Here is a 17,958-nt window from a genome sequence, read left to right on the forward strand (position 1 = left end):
AATTTTAGGGGAGAACGGGGCCAGCTGTAACATCTTTCCTCCAATCAGAAATTACTGAGTGCCTCTGTTACTCGCTGTGCTTGAACAACATTATGTTAAAGACACAACACATTTTTAGGGCTGCAGCAAACGATTACTCTGCAGTCTATTTTCTCTATTAGACAATAATGAAGAATAACATTTAACACTCAAAAACATAGACTGTATAAGACAACATGACAGGTCCCCAAAAGTAAAGCCAAAAAATCTCGATCGCCCCTGTTAGCTGGCTGCAGTTTAGGCCCCCTCCATGTTAGCTGATGCTACATGGACCAAACAAAAAAATCAAAATAAATAGACATTTTTCACAAGGATTTCTGTTATGTGTTCATTTTTCTGAAGTTTGGTTTTAATTAGTTATTTGATGCAATAAAAAGGGGGTTCATGTCATGATTGACAGCTGAGTCAGGACCTCGAACCTGATCTGATTTTTGGTACAGTGGGGGGAAGTAGAGACGAGTCGTCCATCTTTATATACAATATGTCTGAAGCCAAATATATTTAAGTTATTATAACAAAAGTAAATCTATTTTCTTATAGAAAAAAATTATCTACTGAATATAATAGTTGGAAACTAATTTTGTGTCAACTAACTGATTAATCGATCAACTGTTTTTCCTCAATAACAATATAATAAATGTTCAATAAATGTTTGATTTATTTCATTTGAATCACAAACAAATTTGCACTTCTATTAAAATATTTATTTTGTTGAGGCAAAAGGGACTGAATTTTTACTCATGCATATTTGTTGAAAAATTTTTTTAATTATAATTGTTTTGAATGTTCTACCTCAGATTTGTTAAGTGATCCACTGTTTGGCATCAAATGTTTGTCATGTTCTGACCATAAAGAAAAGTTTAAGGTTGAAACCACAATTAACCATCTGGTTTCTTTAACTTTCACTCAGTAGCAAAAATCAGCCTTTAAACATGAAAGAAATAATGATTTGACTTTTATTGTGATAATTATCTATCAAATGATATAAAATCTATTATCATGAAAACATTTTTGGACATATTGCCCAGCCCTAAACTAGGCTAAGCGGGAAACTGCCCCAGCAACCTCAGGGACCCCTAGATTGTAGGAATTGTGTGGTAATTTGATTAACTGATTTATGTAAATTGAACCAAAACAGTAAAGTTGCAGACTGGACAGCTAAACAAAGAGGGCCTTGATTCTCAGTGAGATTGGCAGTAACGTTACTAGCAACGCCCTCACCTATCTGGTAGCCTATTCATTTGATGCAAGTTATGCTGATAACTGCAATAACCTTTAGCATCTTTCAACAAACTGCACGCAGAAAACCTGCTAAAAATCTTGGTACTGATTTGTTTTGACCCTGAACTTCTCTACTCAAAATTTTATTTTCAAAATCGATTAAATAAATTCTACCTTGCAACATTAAAAAAAAAGGTTTGTCAAAATATGTTTAGATTTGATCCTTGCAGGTGTAGGGCTACGTTTTGTTTCGGCTTCTCTTTATTGTTGCGCAGCTGAATAGTGGTTTGGAGGGTTGTGAATGCGAGTAGTGAGAGTGGAGGTGGAGGACGTGGAGGGGAGTGCATCTTAAAACCTGGTATAATCCTGCTGTCCTCAATCTCTGCCTGCCTGCACCGGAGGAGGCGACTGGACAGACACACTCCGCTCCCCTGCGACCAAACTTTCTCGCCTCCAGCAGCAGCAAATAAACCAGCTTCAGGTTGTGAACTTCGTTTCGTTTATCGCACCTGCTGGAGAGCAAAAGACGACAGTTCAGTCTGTGAAGACGTAGAGTTTACTCGGAGTTAATCCTATTCGCTGGGGGATTTTAAATATCTGCTGCCGCCGCGATGAGCGCCGCGGAAAACTCAGACACGGACACCAACAAACTGGAGTCTGTGATACAGGTGAGGTACACCTGGCCTTCCTTCATCTCCCCCATCGCTTATCAAACATACAGCACTGGTGATGTGACATAATAAAGCGGCTGGCTTATGTGAGTGCTTGTTTGTGTTGGAGGACAGCACTGTGTTTTCATCAGGCTGCAGTTTTGGATTGGTATAACTGTTGTGGCACCACCTGGTCTTGTGGCACTTTTCAGAGTCGTCATCATCATCATCTTTCAGTTTATTTTCATTTTTATTTATTTATTAATAAGGACAACACACATTAATCAACATTACTGTGACTGTGCCAGTGATAGATAGCTGGCAAATTTTTAACTACAGTCTTTTGGCAGAATGTTTTGAAACCTTAGAAATGAACCATGATCATTTCATTGTTGTCACTGCATGTATATGGAACTATAGGCTATCAATATTTGCTTTTCTCTTTGAGTGAAATGTAAAACATCAAATGTCTGTGTCTTTGTACATCAGAGGCTGGAAGAGAGTGTTTTGTCTGAGGAGAAGAGGCTAACCGTCCGGGGCCCTTCACCAGACGCACCCCCTACATGTCTGCCAGCACGAGTACGAGAGATTGTCACAAAGAACCTCAACGATAGCTGTGAGTTGCCTGAGCCTGTTCACCAATCGTATCAAATGTATGCTGCAACCCTTTTCTTTGCCTAATCGTTGTGTATGTCTGCTTTTTTCTCTCAGCAGCCGGAGCCATGTCCTCGGTCATGTCCCTCCAGGAGGAGAACCGGGTGCTGCAGGGAGAGCTGGCCAGGCTGGAGGATCTGCTGGCGCACAGCCGAGCGGACCGAGATGAGCTCGCCATCAAGTATGGTGCAATTAGTGAGAGGGTAAGTAAGGCAAGACACGGGGTAAGCAACAAGCAGCAACAGATGGCAAGGAGGGAACAGAGAGCTGATAATTGGATAAAAATAAAACAGAGATATGACTATGAATAACGTCCCAATCAGGTATCATAGTTTATACACATGGCTGATCAACGTTCGTCATCTCCACTCTTTGTATATAAAGACTTTCAGAATCCTCGAGGTTATATACACATAAAGGGAATGCTGTGGCACTTTTCCCATTTCATTATTTTCTTGGTCTTTGTCTGAGATCTGCTGGTCTCCCAGGTGACGGGGCTGAAATGAACTGAAGTGTAATGTTGCCATGGCGTCTGTCACCCTGGGTGACTGTAAACAGGGGCCTCAGAGGGGACAAGAGGCAGTGAAGTGGTGGGGGGCCCTGACATTACTTAAGTTAACATGCAGGTCTGCATCCAAATACAACAGACAACTGAGATGAAGTTCTCATTTCCTTAAAAAAATTAGGTCCATCATGCAACTATGTTATTTATTATTAATATTACTATAAATCAATATTAAACTTTGTTAAACTGGCTGTTGAGATTACTGCTTTTCATCCTTGTACCACTTACGACAAAGCAATGTTTATTACCTTTAGAAAGTTTTCTGCAACAGGTTTCTGATTAGAAAGATTTTAGGTTTTATTTCTAATCAACTAATTTAATTAAATGTTATCAAAGTAAATAGTTGTTCTCCACACTGGGATGCTGCAACCCTTCCTGCTGTAGTGAGTGACTAAAACAAGAAACATTGCTATGAGTTTGTTTCGATGCCAGGTGACAGATGGCCACTTATTATACCTGTAGTATGATTAAAAGTTTAGTTTGCATGAATATACACAAAATGTTTGATACAGAGCAACAGTAAACAACACTGAGGGCTATAACTATTAATGCACCAAAATAATGATCATTTACCTTTAATGCCCTATTAGTATTCTTTGTAAGACCATATAAACTGATAAAAGGCTTCTTGGTCCCATAGTAAACATGATATTACTGTATATACACACACAGTTTTGTAAAATATCAGGCTGGTGGTGTGGAAGACTTGTTTTTAAGAAAATAAAAAGAGAGTTAATTTCTTTTGAAAATGGTGCACTCCTATTTATAATTACACAGAATTGAGCACTGACGTAGAGCATCAGTCTGCACAGAATAAGTCATAAGTTACTGCAAGACTGATCAAATCAATCAAAATACAACTCTAAAGCTTCAGAACAGCTACTAAATGGACCTTGTGGTGAGTGTTTTAGCTACTGTTGTTTCCAAGGTGACTCTAAATACCCTTTAGGTGTAAATGTGAGTGTGAGTGGTTGTTTGTCTCTGTGTGTTGGCCCTGTGGTGAACTGGTGACCTGTCCAGGGTGTACTCCGCCTCTTGTCCAATGTCAGTGGTGTCTGTGGTATTGGCTCCAGCTCCCCCCACGACCCTACACAGGAAAAGTGGTTATAGATAATGGATGGATGGATGGTTCCAAGGTCAAGAATGAACTTTGAAACTCAAATACTAAGCATGGTGGGGTTAACAGTATGTGTAGGTATATGGCAAAATTCACAGCAGGGCAGCAGCGAGACGATCTGTGACCATCTGTGAAATATGTTTGTGTAAAATTAAAGACCCCCTAACTCTTACTTTTAATTACACCCACAGCTGGAGCAGGCGCTACGTTTTGAGACGGGAGACGGGGACCATGAGTCACTAGAGTCAAGAAGCCTGGCACAGCAGAATGTGGATTTGCGCCGGCGGCTGGATGAGGAGCAGGCAGCCTACAAGCGTAAACTCACTGCGTACCAGGAGGGTCAGCAGAGGCAAGCGCAGCTTGTGCAGAAGCTGCAGGCCAAGGTACGATTGTTTTCTTCTGTATTTAGCTGGGATGTAGTCACCGGGGTGTTACACATCTGTAATAGTTTTCCTGCTGCTTCAGGTACTTCAGTACAAAAAGAGGTGCGGGGATCTGGAGCAGATGCTGCAGGAGAGGTCCTCAGAGCTGGAGAAACACAGGCTGAGCGTGAGTGGTGTTTTTTGATTTTAACACCAGGAAAAATTATCCACACTTTCCATAATAACTCTATCAAATATTCCCTTTTAGAGCCACAGTGAGACATCAAATGGTGGCCATGAAGACGAATCTAGCAGCAACCTGGAGGATGCTTTAATCCGTCTGGAGGAAGAACAGCAGAGGTGACTGATTACATGAGTGACATCACATACAGCAAGAGTTTCGTTCTCTTGGTCTTGTGTGCATCAAACACCTCAGAATGTCACATTGTTTTTGCCCGACTTGTGATGACGTGTTTGTTTTCTTTCTGTATTTTCAGGAGCAGCAGTTTGTCTGCTGTGAACGCCATGCTGAGAGAGCAGCTGGAGCAGGCCGGTTTGGCCAACGAGGCCCTAAGCCAGGACATCCGCAGGCTCACTGCTGACTGGACAAAAGCCAGGGAGGAACTGGAACAAAAGGAGTCTGACTGGAGGAGAGAAGAAGAGGTGAGGCAGGGATGCTAACGAAGCAGTAAAACATTTTAAATTAAGAAAATGTGAAGATAATTTACTTGTTCTTTATGTCTCAGTCTTTCCACAGTTACTTTAGTAGCGAGCACGGTCGACTGCTGATGCTGTGGCGCCAAGTGGTCGGGTTTCGGAGGCACGCCTGTGAACTGAAGAGCGCCACTGAAAGGTAAAGCACAACAATGTGTAAACTGCCAAATTATGTCCTGCACACTGCTTTGAATCTTATCTAAATGGGCACAGAGAACGAAATGTTACTGACATTTTGCCCTCTCTCACCTCCCTTTCACTCTCCCTCCAATCTCAGGGACTTGTCAGATATGCGTAACGAGCTGGCTCGGGCGTCCCACTCCGCTCAGGTGTCCTGTGCTGGTCTGTCCGCCACACTGAATAGTCAGGAGGGAGGAGCAGCTTTGGTCCTGGAGCGGGAGAAAGCTCTGCGGGTTCAGCTGGAGCAGCAGCTGAGGGAACGATTGGCAGAGATGATTAATCTTCAGACCAGAACGGATGCAGAGAGAAGTGAGCTCAACATCAGGTCAGGGACTGCCGTCTTATTGGATGAGTTATTAATGCATTGTTTTTTAATAATGTTGATGCTTATTATTTCAACTTTCAGGTTGTCAGATTCAGTGCGAGAGGGGGAGAGGCTCAAGGGTCAAATTGAAGAGAGAGACAGAGAAATTGTTGTACTGACAAGGAGGCTGGAGGTGAGGGGTCATTACTGTCAATAACTAAAAACACATCAATGATCCTTCATTTGCATGAACACACACTCTAGTTTATTTTGAGTTCATCCCGCAAACGCTCTCCAGCTTTCATAAATCACTTGCAACCGCTATCTGCTCTGTCTTAATGTCCGATTCACAAAAGATATTGTGCTAATGAAATTACAGCGGAAACACGCCCATAAAGTTGCAGCTAAGTATAATTTGCACTTGTATTGCATCTGTTAAATGTTCATTTCCAGTTCCCCTTCGAGGGAACTCGAACTGCGTCGGTGACGACACTATGGGAACGCCCCTGGGCGTGGCAGGGCTGAACTATGAATGAAACTACTCCAATCCTATTGGTGTTACTAGAACGGTAGTGTGTGACGGCGTAACCGGAGGGGGTATATAAGCACGCCGGCACATAATACACATTAGCTTCTTTCTATTCAGCAGGCACTCTGGCTATGTTTGGAAGCTCCATTTTTCTACCTGACATCGAGACGAAGCAGCAGAAGATCATGTCAAAGCAATTCCGACAGTGTGTCTTCCCTTGTGAGCGTTTCATCACAGAAGGTGATACCCATGGGATGTGCGTCTCATGCCTGGGGATGTCGCATGCTCAGGCGGCTCTCGATGGGGCTGCCTGCGACCATTGCGAGGCCCTGCCCCTGAGGGTGCTGAGGTCTCGAGCGGCTCTCTTCCTAGAGGATGGTCGGATACGCTCCCCTCGTGGCACAGGCCCCGCAGTCGCTGAGGCGTCGCGGCGGCTCCGATCCTGGGGATCACAACGTGAGATCGCCGAGGGTGCCGGAACGGCTGAGGCCTTTTTCCGGTCCTCGTCCGCGGAATTCTCATCCCCGATCGGGAGCCCATTTCACGGTTTCTCCCACTCGAGGGGCGAGTCCGGAAAGGCTGACACGATCTGGCTCTGAGGAGCTAGATGTGCTTAGAGGAAATGGAACGTCATCAGCCCTCGCCAGGATACGAGGAGTTGTTGGAAGTGGTGACGCGGGCCGTGGCCAAGCTGCACATTGATTGGCCACAGGCGGTGCAGCAGCCATCGGCAGGCAGCAAACTAGATGAGCGGTTTCTGCAACACCGAGCGCCACCCCGCGTCGGCCCCTACCATTTTTTCCGGATCTGCACAACGAGTTGTGTAGATCATGGAATAAACCCTTCTCTGGAGTCGGCTGAGGCCAAGCACCTGACCCTTAAAATGACCTTTCTCCTCGCTATCACCTCTCTGAGGAGGGTGGGGGATCTCCAGGCACTGTCGGTGTCTCCCCGATGCCTAGAGTTTGCCCCGGGGAGGGTCAGGGCCATCCTGCACCCTTGTCCAGGTTATGTCCCTAAGGTTCCGGCCAGACTGGCAGGGTCCACGGTGCTGCAGGCGTTTCATCCCCCACCTCATGTGACGGCGGAGGACGGGAGACTTTATCTGCTCTGCCCTGTCAGAGCACTGAGTATGTGCACACTCTGAGGTCTTCCCGGTGGAGGAAAGCAGACCAGTTGCTGGTGTGTTTCGGGTCCCCCAAGGCTGGGCTCCCCGCTTCTAAACACACCATCAGCAACTGGATCGTTCAGACTACTTCCCTGGCCTATCAGGTGCGCAGTTTGCCTTCATCTATGGCTGTAAGGGTGCACTCTACTCGAGGCATGGCGGCTTCTAGGGCCCTCCTCGTAGGGGCGTCACTCCAGGATTTGTGTGATGCAGCTGTCTGGGCCACCCCTCACACTTTTATCCGGTTTTACAGTCTGGACCTGCCTTCTGCACCCGGCACCCGTGCGCTCTCCTCCTAGTCGTGCCGTCAGGTTCTGCACGCTGGGGGCAGGCGGGGTTTCGGTACGGCCTAAGTGGGTATCTCATTCCGTAGTGTCGTCACCGACGCAGTTCGAGTTCCCTCGAAGGGGAACGTCTCGGGTTACGTATGTAACCCTTGTTCCCCGAGAAGGGGAACGAGACACTGTGTCGGTCCACCACACCTCACCCCGCCTGGAGTGCCTTGCTTCATAGAAAGGGCTAATGTGTCTTATGTGCCGGCGTGCTTATATACCCCCCCCGGTTACGCCGTCACACACTACCGTTCTAGAAACACCAATAGGATTGGAGTAATTTCATTCATAGTTCAGCCCTGCCACGCCCAGGGGTGTTCCCATAGTGTCGTCACCGACGCAGTGTCTCGTTCCCCTTCTCTGGGAACAAGGGTTACATACGTAACCCGAGATGTTTTCTGTAGAGTGCAGAATTTGTGTTTCATTTTGCTCGTTTTCCTTCAGGAGCAGAGTGGTAATGAGGAGACTGACATGCAGGTGATGAGGACTCACACTGAGACTCTGTTAGACACTCTGCGAGACATCGCTCAGGTAAACAACAACACACATCAACAGTTTTACATCACTGTGATGTGAGGGCCTCATTTTGACTTATTGTTTTATAGACGGTATTGTCCGATGGAGAGTCGTCATCAGAGGCAGACCAGGACAACTCTGGAGCTCCGCTGCTAGCGTTGATCTGTAGTTCCTCCCCTCACCCCTCCTCCTCCCCTCGCAGGTTGTCCTCCCCCTCTCGGCTCTCCTCACTTGCTCCTCTTTCTGAGGCGGCGCTGTCTGCTCTGCGCTCTGCAGTCACAAACAAGACGCTCCAGCTGCAGGTAACATGTAATTTTTCTAAACCCGCTTTATGATAAAGCACACTGCTCGTTTAGGACATCGTTTACTGTTCACGCCGTTTTCATTCATTTTATTTTATTACAGTAATTGTTTTAGAAATAAAGCACATTTCACATCATCAGACTAATACACAAGGACAACTAAAAACAATGCTGTGTGTTTTCATGCTCGTACTTTCACAGTTTATTATGATAAAATTCAACTTTATTGTCACATATGCCATCATACACAGTACATCGTATAGCGAAATTGCTCTTAGTGTTTAACCCATCCTAATTAGGAGCAGTGGGCAGCCACTGTGCAGCATCGAGGTACCAGCTCAAGATCTACGCTAGTACCTTGGTCAACTGCACTGACTGGAGACATTAACCTAACATTCATGTTTTGATGATGCACGTGTATTGAAAATGGATTTAAATATCCACATATTTGAGACGGTAATTACTAGGGATGGGGGGGGGTGGATCGATACAGCATAGTATCGCTATATTTTCTGTGGCAATGTTGTATTGATACACGGACGCTAAGTATCAATCTTTTATTATATAAATTGTAAATGAGAATTTTACTTTTTGGTACTATAATTATCTTGTGCAGAGTTTTGTGTGCATGCCGTGCTGCCGACAATTGCACGCACGTCGTGGTTCCTCGCAGGCCTATTTCAAGTAGCTGACTATGTAAAAACAATAAAATATTCTTTATGTGGTTCATCAACGTTGATAAATTATCCGAAAGTCCCGCGAGGTGCGAACAACTCAGCACAACACCACTGAAGCTGGAGCTCCACTCTTCTGCAAGTCTTCCTTCACTGCACACAAACACGCTACGTCTACGAATGCGCACTGACGACAATTCGTTACAATTTTGGATTTATATACGCACTTTAAAAACATTTATTGACTTTTTACATGTTTATTTACAGCATTAAACGTTCATCAAATGAAATGTGTATTGTAATAGGCTGTATATTAACTTATTGGGAGGAAACTGGTAGTTCTAAGTAAAATCAGACGTTGAGCACTCCCATATCGCCCAAAATGGCAGGATCCTCCATTCGCTGCGAAGCTTCGACTGTGAGATTGACAGTTGAATCAGGCGCCGCCCATCAAAGCATCGAATCTTCGACTATTTGGGGTCAGCCCAAAGTCCTTCAATATCTTTAATAAAAAAAAAAACTAAAACTCTTTGTGACCCCACTTGTGTTGTGTTTGCAGGATGTTCGAGGGCGTCTGCTCTCTGCCCAGTCCTCGGTACAACAGTTGCGCAAACAGCTTTCAGAGACTGATTTGGCTAAAAGAGACGCAGAACAGCGAAATCAAGCTCTTCAGAGAGAGCGGGACGCTGCCCAGAGAGAGAGGGAGACCGCACAGAAAGAAAAGGACCGTCTGAAGCAGGAGAGAGACACGCTGGCCAGGTTTACATCACCATCTTATTCACAATCTGCTTCTAATCCCTGAATCTTTCAGCATATGTAACTTTAACTCTTCAATACACTGTTCTCCTTTCCACATTATGAACACTACAGTGAGAAGGTGAGACTGGAGAAGACTGCGCAGGCAGTACAGAGCAGCAACCAGATCCTGCAGATGGACTTCGAGAAGCTTCAGCTGACTGTGGCATCAATGCAACGAGAGCGAGATCACGAGAGGGAGGAGAAGGAGGCTGCCGTTCAGGAGAGAGACCGGGCGAAGGCAGAGACTCAGAGGATGTAAGTAGGCTAATTGCTAGTGATGTAATGTGGACACTAATCCACAAAGTCTTGTGCAGCCAACAGACCGTACATGCGCTTACAGGAAGCCATTCAAAAGCTCCAGTACAGAGAGATCGTCTTCATTTACAGACCCCCTCCTGACCTGCTTAACAAACACAACCCAAACACCGGTGAACATATGTAACGCGTATATATGTAACGCACGATAGCAGAGGTGACACCTTTTTCACAATGAAATTAATTTTCCACCAGTCAAACAAGCCAACTGACTCAGTTGGACTTTTAGGTCTGGAAAACGAAACAGTAAGAAATCAAATTTTAAAAAAACACTGAGCGACAGGACGCCTGTATTTGTATAGGCTCAACAGATTGAGTACCTTCATAATACTTGTGACACTGTATTTCACCTTGTACTGGGCTCCTAGGACTCAAATTGTGTCTTCAATAATTCCCCTGCACACGACAATAAGCTTTACACACTAAAAAGCACACACACACACAGAGCCTAACTCCCTCATCAGTAGCCCTAAATGTATTGATACAGTACTGCATGTGTATTGTTTTGCGGAAGACAAAAGCAGTGGGATCAGAGTGAGAGTCGAGCCTCCGCTCAGCGTGGAGAGCTGTCTGCAGTGAGGGAGACTCACCAGCAGTGGGAGGTTGAGAGGCATCTGCTGGAGGGAGAGAGAGCCCAACTCTCTGAAGCACTTGCTCGGGTAAGAAAGAGACAACATGTGCTCATTTAACTTTTGCAGATTTAATTTTCTGTGTTGTCATGTTGTGTATGACCTTTTGTGTGACGTTCATTTCCCCTCCAGGCTGAGAGCAGTAACGCAGAGCTCTCTCTGCTGCTTAACAAGCTGCAGTCTGAGGATGCAGCTCTCAGAGACTCTCTGGCCAAGATGGGAAACATGAATGAGGGCCTGGCCCAGGACAAAGCTGACCTTAACACCTACATTCTCCAGGTGAGTTCATTTCATGAATGTACCCCTTAAAGGGTTCATTATGCTTGAGATGAACTAGCTCAAATGGGGATAAAGCTGCACAATGCTCTCCTTGAATGCATTCATGGTTACGCACACAAAAAGTGACAAAAGCAGTTTTGTAAAGAATGAAGAGAAGATTAAACTTAGGAAAGTTACAAAATCTGTCAGATGAAGCCCTCCTCCAATTCAGGGTCGGACAAGTGACGTCAGGTTCAGGTTCAGGTTCAGCTTTATTGTGATTATACAGGATTGCACAATGCGATGCTGTAGCCCCCTCCATGCTTCATACTCAGAAATTTATAAATGAATATTCAAATATTTTCAATTAGAATATAATAAAACAATTAAATAGGCAACAAATATAGAAAAAATATAAAGAAGTAGTATTTTATATATATATGTGTGTGTGTGTGTGTGTGTGTGTAGCTGTCATCCACTTATCAGAAAGTCGGTGGTTCTATCTCCCAAAATGGTCCTGATGGCTGTGCCATTGGTGTGTGAATGTGTATGAAAGAGTTAATTTCTGTTTCTGATGTGCAGTTGGCACCTTAGCCTCTGCATCAGTGTATGAGTGTGTGTGAATGGGGTGAATGTGATGCAGTGTAAAGCGCTTTGAGTGGTCAGAAAGACTATAAAGGCACTATACAAATACAGACCATTTACAATATGTGCAGTATCAGTGTAATATGCAATGTATGGATTAGGGTTAGTAGTGGGAATGAGGGTTGTGCAAAGGCAATGGCATGGTAATAAGAAGACAAGCATAACAGAAAAGTTTAATGTAATTTGAAATAGGTTGTATGTCCTTATTAATGTGAACACATCATTATGTCTCTAAGCTGGAGGAGGAGAAGGACCTCCTGCAGGCTCAGAAACGGGAGGCGCAGCAGGAAAAATTGACCATCAGAGATGAGCTGGTCCGGTTGGAGCAGGAACGGCTGGAGCTGGACTCTGCCCGCATCGTGCTGCACCAGTCACTGCAGGACACCGAGCAAAGCCGGGTCGGGATGGAGGCAGAACTCCAGAGTCTCAGGGCTGAGAGACTTAAGCTGCAGGAGAAAATCACACAGGTGCATAACAGATTATGTATTACATCATCATTTAAAGGCAAAGTCCAACTAAAACACATTTATTAATCAGCCTATCTAATTATTAATTAGGTCACATGCCTTATAAGTAGTCGATGTGACCTCATTTAGAGATACTTCTTATGCAGCTATAATGGTGTTTTGTAGATGCTGCTAAAACAGCAATGGAAACTGACAAAAAACATGTTTCCTGAAAACATCAAATGGGATGGAATTTTCCAGCATACGTGTGGTTTTTAATTTCTTTATGTAAATGTTTTCTTTTTTGGCTTTTGTTGACAGCTTTGCGGCGAGGTGACCTCTCTGGGATCAGAGTTGAGTCTCGCTAGAGGAGAGGGCCAGAGGAGCGAGGTGGCCTTAGAGGAAGCCGGCCGCAGTCGGTCAGAACTGGCCCGAGACAAAGCAGCGCTGGTGGTGCAACTGACGGCGTCTGAGAGAGAAAACACCGTGCTGTCAGAGGAACTAGCTGCTTTTAGGTGTGTGTCGCTGTCAGTGACACATCTGTTTTTCCACACAAGTCTGTGTGACTTGACTGTTTGACTTGTACTTGTGATCCCGCAGATCGGAGCGGGAATCCCTGGAAACCAGTCTGTTCGAGGTGCAGCAGCAGCTTGTTCAGGTGGAGTCTCGTAGAGAGCAGCTGGAGACAGAGAATCAAAACCTTCGAGTCCGCTGTGAAACTGCAGCAGGTGAGTGACGAAGAGGCGGCATGTAGAGGAAAACATACGAATGCAAAGAGAAAAGAGGATTCTGAGTAGAGAATTAGATGAATAAAACAGAAGAGATAAACAACTGAAACACAAGAACACCTCTTTAAGAGCTGAACTAGAAGATGTTTGGTATCATTGGAAATACAGTAATATGACAGAATGAGAACCTAATTCTTGAGCCCTGTGTTTCCCTCACTTGGATGTTTCCCTGGATGGGATTTCCAGCTGAACTGAGGCGTGTACGCTCAGATGGGGAGAATGTGTTGGCCCAGGCCGAGCGGGAGAAACAGGCTCTAACTCAGACTCTTAATACTGCACAGCTGGAGGCCCAGCAGGCTTTACGCAAGGCCATCTCCGAACACCAGGAGGAGGTGGAGAGACTGGTCTCAGAAAAGGTCAGAAGGTTCAGTGTTACTCAAAGCACTGTCGACCTATTTTTACTTTTTCGGATAAGGCTGTTGATGCCAACGACTCTTTAATCCGTGTTTGTGCTCTCGGCTGCTCTGTTTCACAGGAAGTGGTGCGGCACAACCTGCTGATGGAGCATGAGGGCACTCTGAGGAAGCTCAGGCAGGAGGCGGAGGATCAGCTCCACAGAGCAGAGAGAGAGAGAGAGCAGCTGCAGGATGAACTGAGGAGCCTCCAGCATGACAGAGATCAGAGTTTGCTGCAGGCTGAGACTGAGAAACAGCAGGTCTGCTCTGAGTCCAGGCCTCTGAGAAACGTGGTGCTGGGTATCTGATCAATAAGCATCAGATGAGAACAAGATTCCTTTATTAACGAACATCTCTTTCCTTTTTAACTGTTAATTATTATTTCTCATTATGCTTGCCCAAAGCATATCTTCTTCCAGCCTTTTTTTCACATCCACCTTTGACAGTATTACAGTTTAGCTTCCAGCTTTTGTAGAATTGTATTTCAGTTTTTTTGCTTCTTTTGATAATACAATTCAGCTTCCTACCCTGTCTCAACTTTGAGGTTTTCCAGCAGTGCAATGAATTTTGGCTTTAAAGTGTCTGCATCTCCAGCAGTGCACTGATATGTTATTTCAGCAGTCAGCATTCACACAGATTTTCTGCAGGAAATGCATTTTCTAATTATTGAACGTGATTTTGCTAGCTTTGCTGCATCTAAGGAATATCAGTATTGACAAAAACATCCTCGATATAATCCTGATAATGGTTTCATATTGCAGCCTTTCTGTCATTGTATTTCATTAGATACAGGTTGGAAGCGGTGTGGCTCAACTCTGGAACATCTGTTGTAAGGTCCACCTCTTTGTTAACAGACCTTTTCTCTCTTCCCAGGCCCTTTCTCTGAAGGAGGCAGAGAAAACTGTTTTGTCTGACAGGGTGTCCTCCCTGCAGGCTGAGCTGTCAGCTGCAGCCCTGGAGGCTGAGCGGCTGTCCAGAGAAGCAGCTCATTACAAAGGGCAGGAGCAGGTGATGTGACTTCCTGTCCACTGAGTTTATATTCATATTTTGTTGTTATTGATACATCTTCTAATCATCTAATCATAACATCAAGTCTAATATACAGCAAAAGCATCAGGGAGATCTACTAAACTGACTTTCTGTTTTGTGTTACACAGATCAGGGTTGGGGCTCTGACCAGCGAGCTGCTGGAGCTTCGCTCTCAGCTGGAGGATGCAGCTTCTGTTCATGAAAGGGAACTCCACAGTCTACGAGAGACTTGTACTGATCTTCAGTCACGTGCTGATGTTGCTCTCAAAGAGGTAGGTGATGATTTACTAGTGAGAATATCAAAGTGATGCAGTACAAATCAGACAGTACATACCTCCACCAGGGCTGCATATCCCTCCTAATTTGTTATTGTAATAATACACCAACATATATAGTGACAGTCATGTTGTTACTTATTTTAATTAAAGTAGATGCATTACATCATGAGAAACCTAGAAAACACAACATTTAAATAAAGACGTGTACTCTTATGATAGTTGAAATACTGAAAAAGTCAAAATACAAATCCTGAAAGAGGCTGAAATAGCAGTTAACATGGCTAAACAAAGATGCAGTGACATTCAAAATGTTAGAAAGGTGTTGAAATGTCAGTTGAAGTGAAAGTCGTGAAAAAGAGTTGAAGATTTATTAGGAATTGAGGCCAAAAACAGCGTTGGTGGTGGGTGGGTGTGTTTAATCCAGGAAGTCAGGTTTGAGTAACAAATTAATGTGTTTAAACAGTGGCAGACTGAGGGGCAGAAAACATAAAAAGGGCACCAGTTGCATGCTGTGGGGCACTGGCGTGCATTTTCTCCACTGCAAGGGCAACATGGAGGGCACTTTATCACGTTTTTTTTGCACATTGGGCCAACGTAGAGGGAATTTTATAATCTATATATTTATAATCTACTAAAGGGGCACATTAGGTGCATTTCTTTTGACATTGGGGAACCTGGAAAGGAATGTGTGCTAGCATGTTATTTGATTGGCCAACGCAGCACCTTGTTGGATGACAAGGAGTCCTCTGCGGTGCCGCACTGGCCCCATTAAAATGAATAAGAGGACTGCAATTTATTTTTGATGCATGGCTCAAGTGGGTCTGAACGCAGCCTTAGTTTCATTTCAAACCCTGAAAGGAGTTGAAATGTCAGGTGAAGTGTATGTAATAGATTTGGGTGGAAGAGTCCGTCAAAGTGTACGTGTTGAAAGAAAAAAGTGCCAGTTCAAGAATATAAACTAAATGGTGTCAGCTGAAATGTTGGCTAAAGTGTAAGCACTAAAAGCAGTTGAAATCAACTGTGTCTGCACAGTTGAAGTTGTAGGAGTTAGAAGAGCTGAAGAAAATACATTTATTTAGTTATTCAGAGACCTGAATGGGTTGGAAATGTGAAATGCTAAAGAGATGGATGCAGTTGAAATGCCAGTTGATATTTAACCACTGAAAGCAGTTGTTAGTTGAAGAATCAAGGATGAATGAAGGATCCTTAAAATCTGTTATTTTGATTAAAAAACAACAACAAACACAAAATCTCGGTCTGTATCAACATACACAGTGATATATGATCACAAAATACATGAGCCGTGTTATAAGTAAAATATTAGTAAATAATCCACTATTTTGCATGGTTTATAAAAGTTTGGATAATAAAGTTCCTGGCTCGCCACCAAAACGGATCACTAAGACCTAACCTTCCACCAAATGTTTGGGAAAAATGTGTTGAGATATCCAGTGGAAAACAGACCTTCCTGGTGACCATTAAGATATAATTCACCACATTTTGATTCTGTTCAGTTGCATCACCTTGTACTACACATGATTTTCGCCCTCCAGGTGGATCAGTGCAGAGATTCTCTCTCTGCTAACGAGGAGAGTCGAGATCAGCTGAGGCGGGACATGTTGGACGTTGAGCGACGTCTCAACCAAACTCAGGAGGCAGCAGAAAACTACAGAAGAGAGGGGGCAGAGCTGCGGCGCAGCCTCTGCGACGTCACTAAGGAGAGAGATACTTTCAGCCAGTCAAACAGTCAGCTGAGGGAAACTCTGCGAAGTGCAGAAACAGAGAGAATCAGGTAAAAGCTTAAATGAATGGGAAAGTATCCACTGACATTGACACTGAAATGAGAGGAATGCAATGAGTAAAATGTTTTCATAGTCAGTGATTGTGTGTTTTGGATTTTTCAGTTTGAAACGACAGTGTGAGGAGAAGGAGCAGAGGCTGGCTGTGCTGGAGGAAAATTTTTCATCTACTCAGAAGGAGGTGGCAGAGCTGCGGAGCTGCCTGAGAGAAGTCGAAAGGTCGCGACTTGAAGCTCGACGAGAACTCCAGGAGCTCCGCAGACAGGTCAGACATGCTGTCACCCCTCCTTCACACCTCTGTGACATTTAGAAAGACGCTTCGTTTTCAATCTAGACTTCACATTTAGTCAGTTGTTTGCAGGTTTTTCTCCGTAGAGTGACTCTTGAGTGTTTCTTGGCTCCAGCTGAAGGTTCTGGATGGAGAAAAGGAGCAGAAGGGGAGGGAGGTGGCAGAGCTGCAGACTCGCCTGTCACTGGAGGAGCAAAGAGAGGAGGAAAGAGGGAAAGAGGTTTTCACCCTCAAGCAGAAGTTAGCTGAAGCTGAAACAACTCGAGACTCCCTCAAGAAAGAGGTGAGGATGGAGGAGAGTGAGAAGTCATTTCCAGGCTCTTATTATTTTGCTGACTCGCTGTTTCCACTGTCTCACAAATTTTCCTTCTTTTATTTTTCAATGTAGCTTTCTCTGACTCAAAAGCGCCTGGTGGAGTCTGAGTCAGGATGGCGGGGCTGCGAGAGAGAACTGACCGCTCAGCTGCAGGAGGCGCGTGGCTGCGAGAAGAAGCTGCAGGATGAAGCCAAGAACCTGGCCCTGCGCGCCCAGGCAGCTCAGGACTCTGCTGCACAGTCCAGCCTGCAGCTGAGCGAGGCCCAGGGCCGACTGGCTGCCACAGAGGCTGAGCTGGCCCGGGCCGAGGCCGGGAGGAGGGACCTGGAGTTTCGTCTGAGCAGCCTTCAGTCGGCACTGACGCGAACTCTGGGCATCGGAGCAGGCGGCAGAGGAGGCAGGGGGAGGAGCCCGGGGGGGAGCTCCACATCACCAGGCACGATGTCACGCCACCATAGCATCTCACCCCTGCGCTCCTCACTGTCGCCTCCTAAAGGTAAGAATGAAACATGCAGCTTTATCTCTGCAACATTATTCAGACATTAAATATTGCTCGGTTACCAGAACAAACAAACCACAAGTGTTTGTGGACCATACGCGCAACCCGTAAAAATATAATCAAGTATTTTTTATTTCATGCAGACAT

The 17,958-nt window shown here is 44.9% G+C and overlaps 1 protein-coding gene across 3 annotated transcripts in view; it reads left to right on the plus strand.

Annotated features, from left to right (window-relative positions):
* Positions 1 to 17,958, plus strand: part of LOC119886196 (rootletin-like) — a 29,627-nt gene that overhangs the window by 1,416 nt on the left and 10,253 nt on the right. Inside the window, exons 1-27 of one of the 3 annotated variants that reach the window (XM_038696769.1) lie at positions 1,657 to 1,928; positions 2,400 to 2,526; positions 2,622 to 2,767; positions 4,438 to 4,629; positions 4,712 to 4,795; positions 4,877 to 4,968; positions 5,106 to 5,271; positions 5,355 to 5,461; positions 5,600 to 5,827; positions 5,909 to 5,999; positions 8,280 to 8,366; positions 8,441 to 8,653; positions 9,887 to 10,086; positions 10,198 to 10,380; positions 10,955 to 11,099; positions 11,202 to 11,348; positions 12,209 to 12,439; positions 12,740 to 12,933; positions 13,019 to 13,146; positions 13,393 to 13,562; positions 13,682 to 13,861; positions 14,475 to 14,609; positions 14,759 to 14,902; positions 16,462 to 16,700; positions 16,813 to 16,972; positions 17,112 to 17,279; positions 17,385 to 17,808. In XM_038696769.1, the coding sequence (XP_038552697.1) occupies positions 1,872 to 1,928; positions 2,400 to 2,526; positions 2,622 to 2,767; positions 4,438 to 4,629; positions 4,712 to 4,795; positions 4,877 to 4,968; positions 5,106 to 5,271; positions 5,355 to 5,461; positions 5,600 to 5,827; positions 5,909 to 5,999; positions 8,280 to 8,366; positions 8,441 to 8,653; positions 9,887 to 10,086; positions 10,198 to 10,380; positions 10,955 to 11,099; positions 11,202 to 11,348; positions 12,209 to 12,439; positions 12,740 to 12,933; positions 13,019 to 13,146; positions 13,393 to 13,562; positions 13,682 to 13,861; positions 14,475 to 14,609; positions 14,759 to 14,902; positions 16,462 to 16,700; positions 16,813 to 16,972; positions 17,112 to 17,279; positions 17,385 to 17,808 (4,438 nt within the window). In that variant the 5' untranslated portion in view covers positions 1,657 to 1,871. Of the gene's footprint in view, positions 1 to 1,656; positions 1,929 to 2,399; positions 2,527 to 2,621; positions 2,768 to 4,437; positions 4,630 to 4,711; positions 4,796 to 4,876; positions 4,969 to 5,105; positions 5,272 to 5,354; positions 5,462 to 5,599; positions 5,828 to 5,908; positions 6,000 to 8,279; positions 8,367 to 8,440; positions 8,654 to 9,886; positions 10,087 to 10,197; positions 10,381 to 10,954; positions 11,100 to 11,201; positions 11,349 to 12,208; positions 12,440 to 12,739; positions 12,934 to 13,018; positions 13,147 to 13,392; positions 13,563 to 13,681; positions 13,862 to 14,474; positions 14,610 to 14,758; positions 14,903 to 16,461; positions 16,701 to 16,812; positions 16,973 to 17,111; positions 17,280 to 17,384; positions 17,809 to 17,958 lie in introns of those variants that run through there. The other 2 variants (XM_038696770.1, XM_038696771.1) reach the window with 2 other exon arrangements.

This window comes from Micropterus salmoides, unplaced genomic scaffold (assembly GCF_014851395.1).
Source record: "Micropterus salmoides isolate LMB-PRFRI ecotype aquatic unplaced genomic scaffold, ASM1485139v1 Ms_hic_scaffold_4, whole genome shotgun sequence".
NCBI classification, from domain to species: Eukaryota; Metazoa; Chordata; class Actinopteri; order Centrarchiformes; family Centrarchidae; genus Micropterus; species Micropterus salmoides.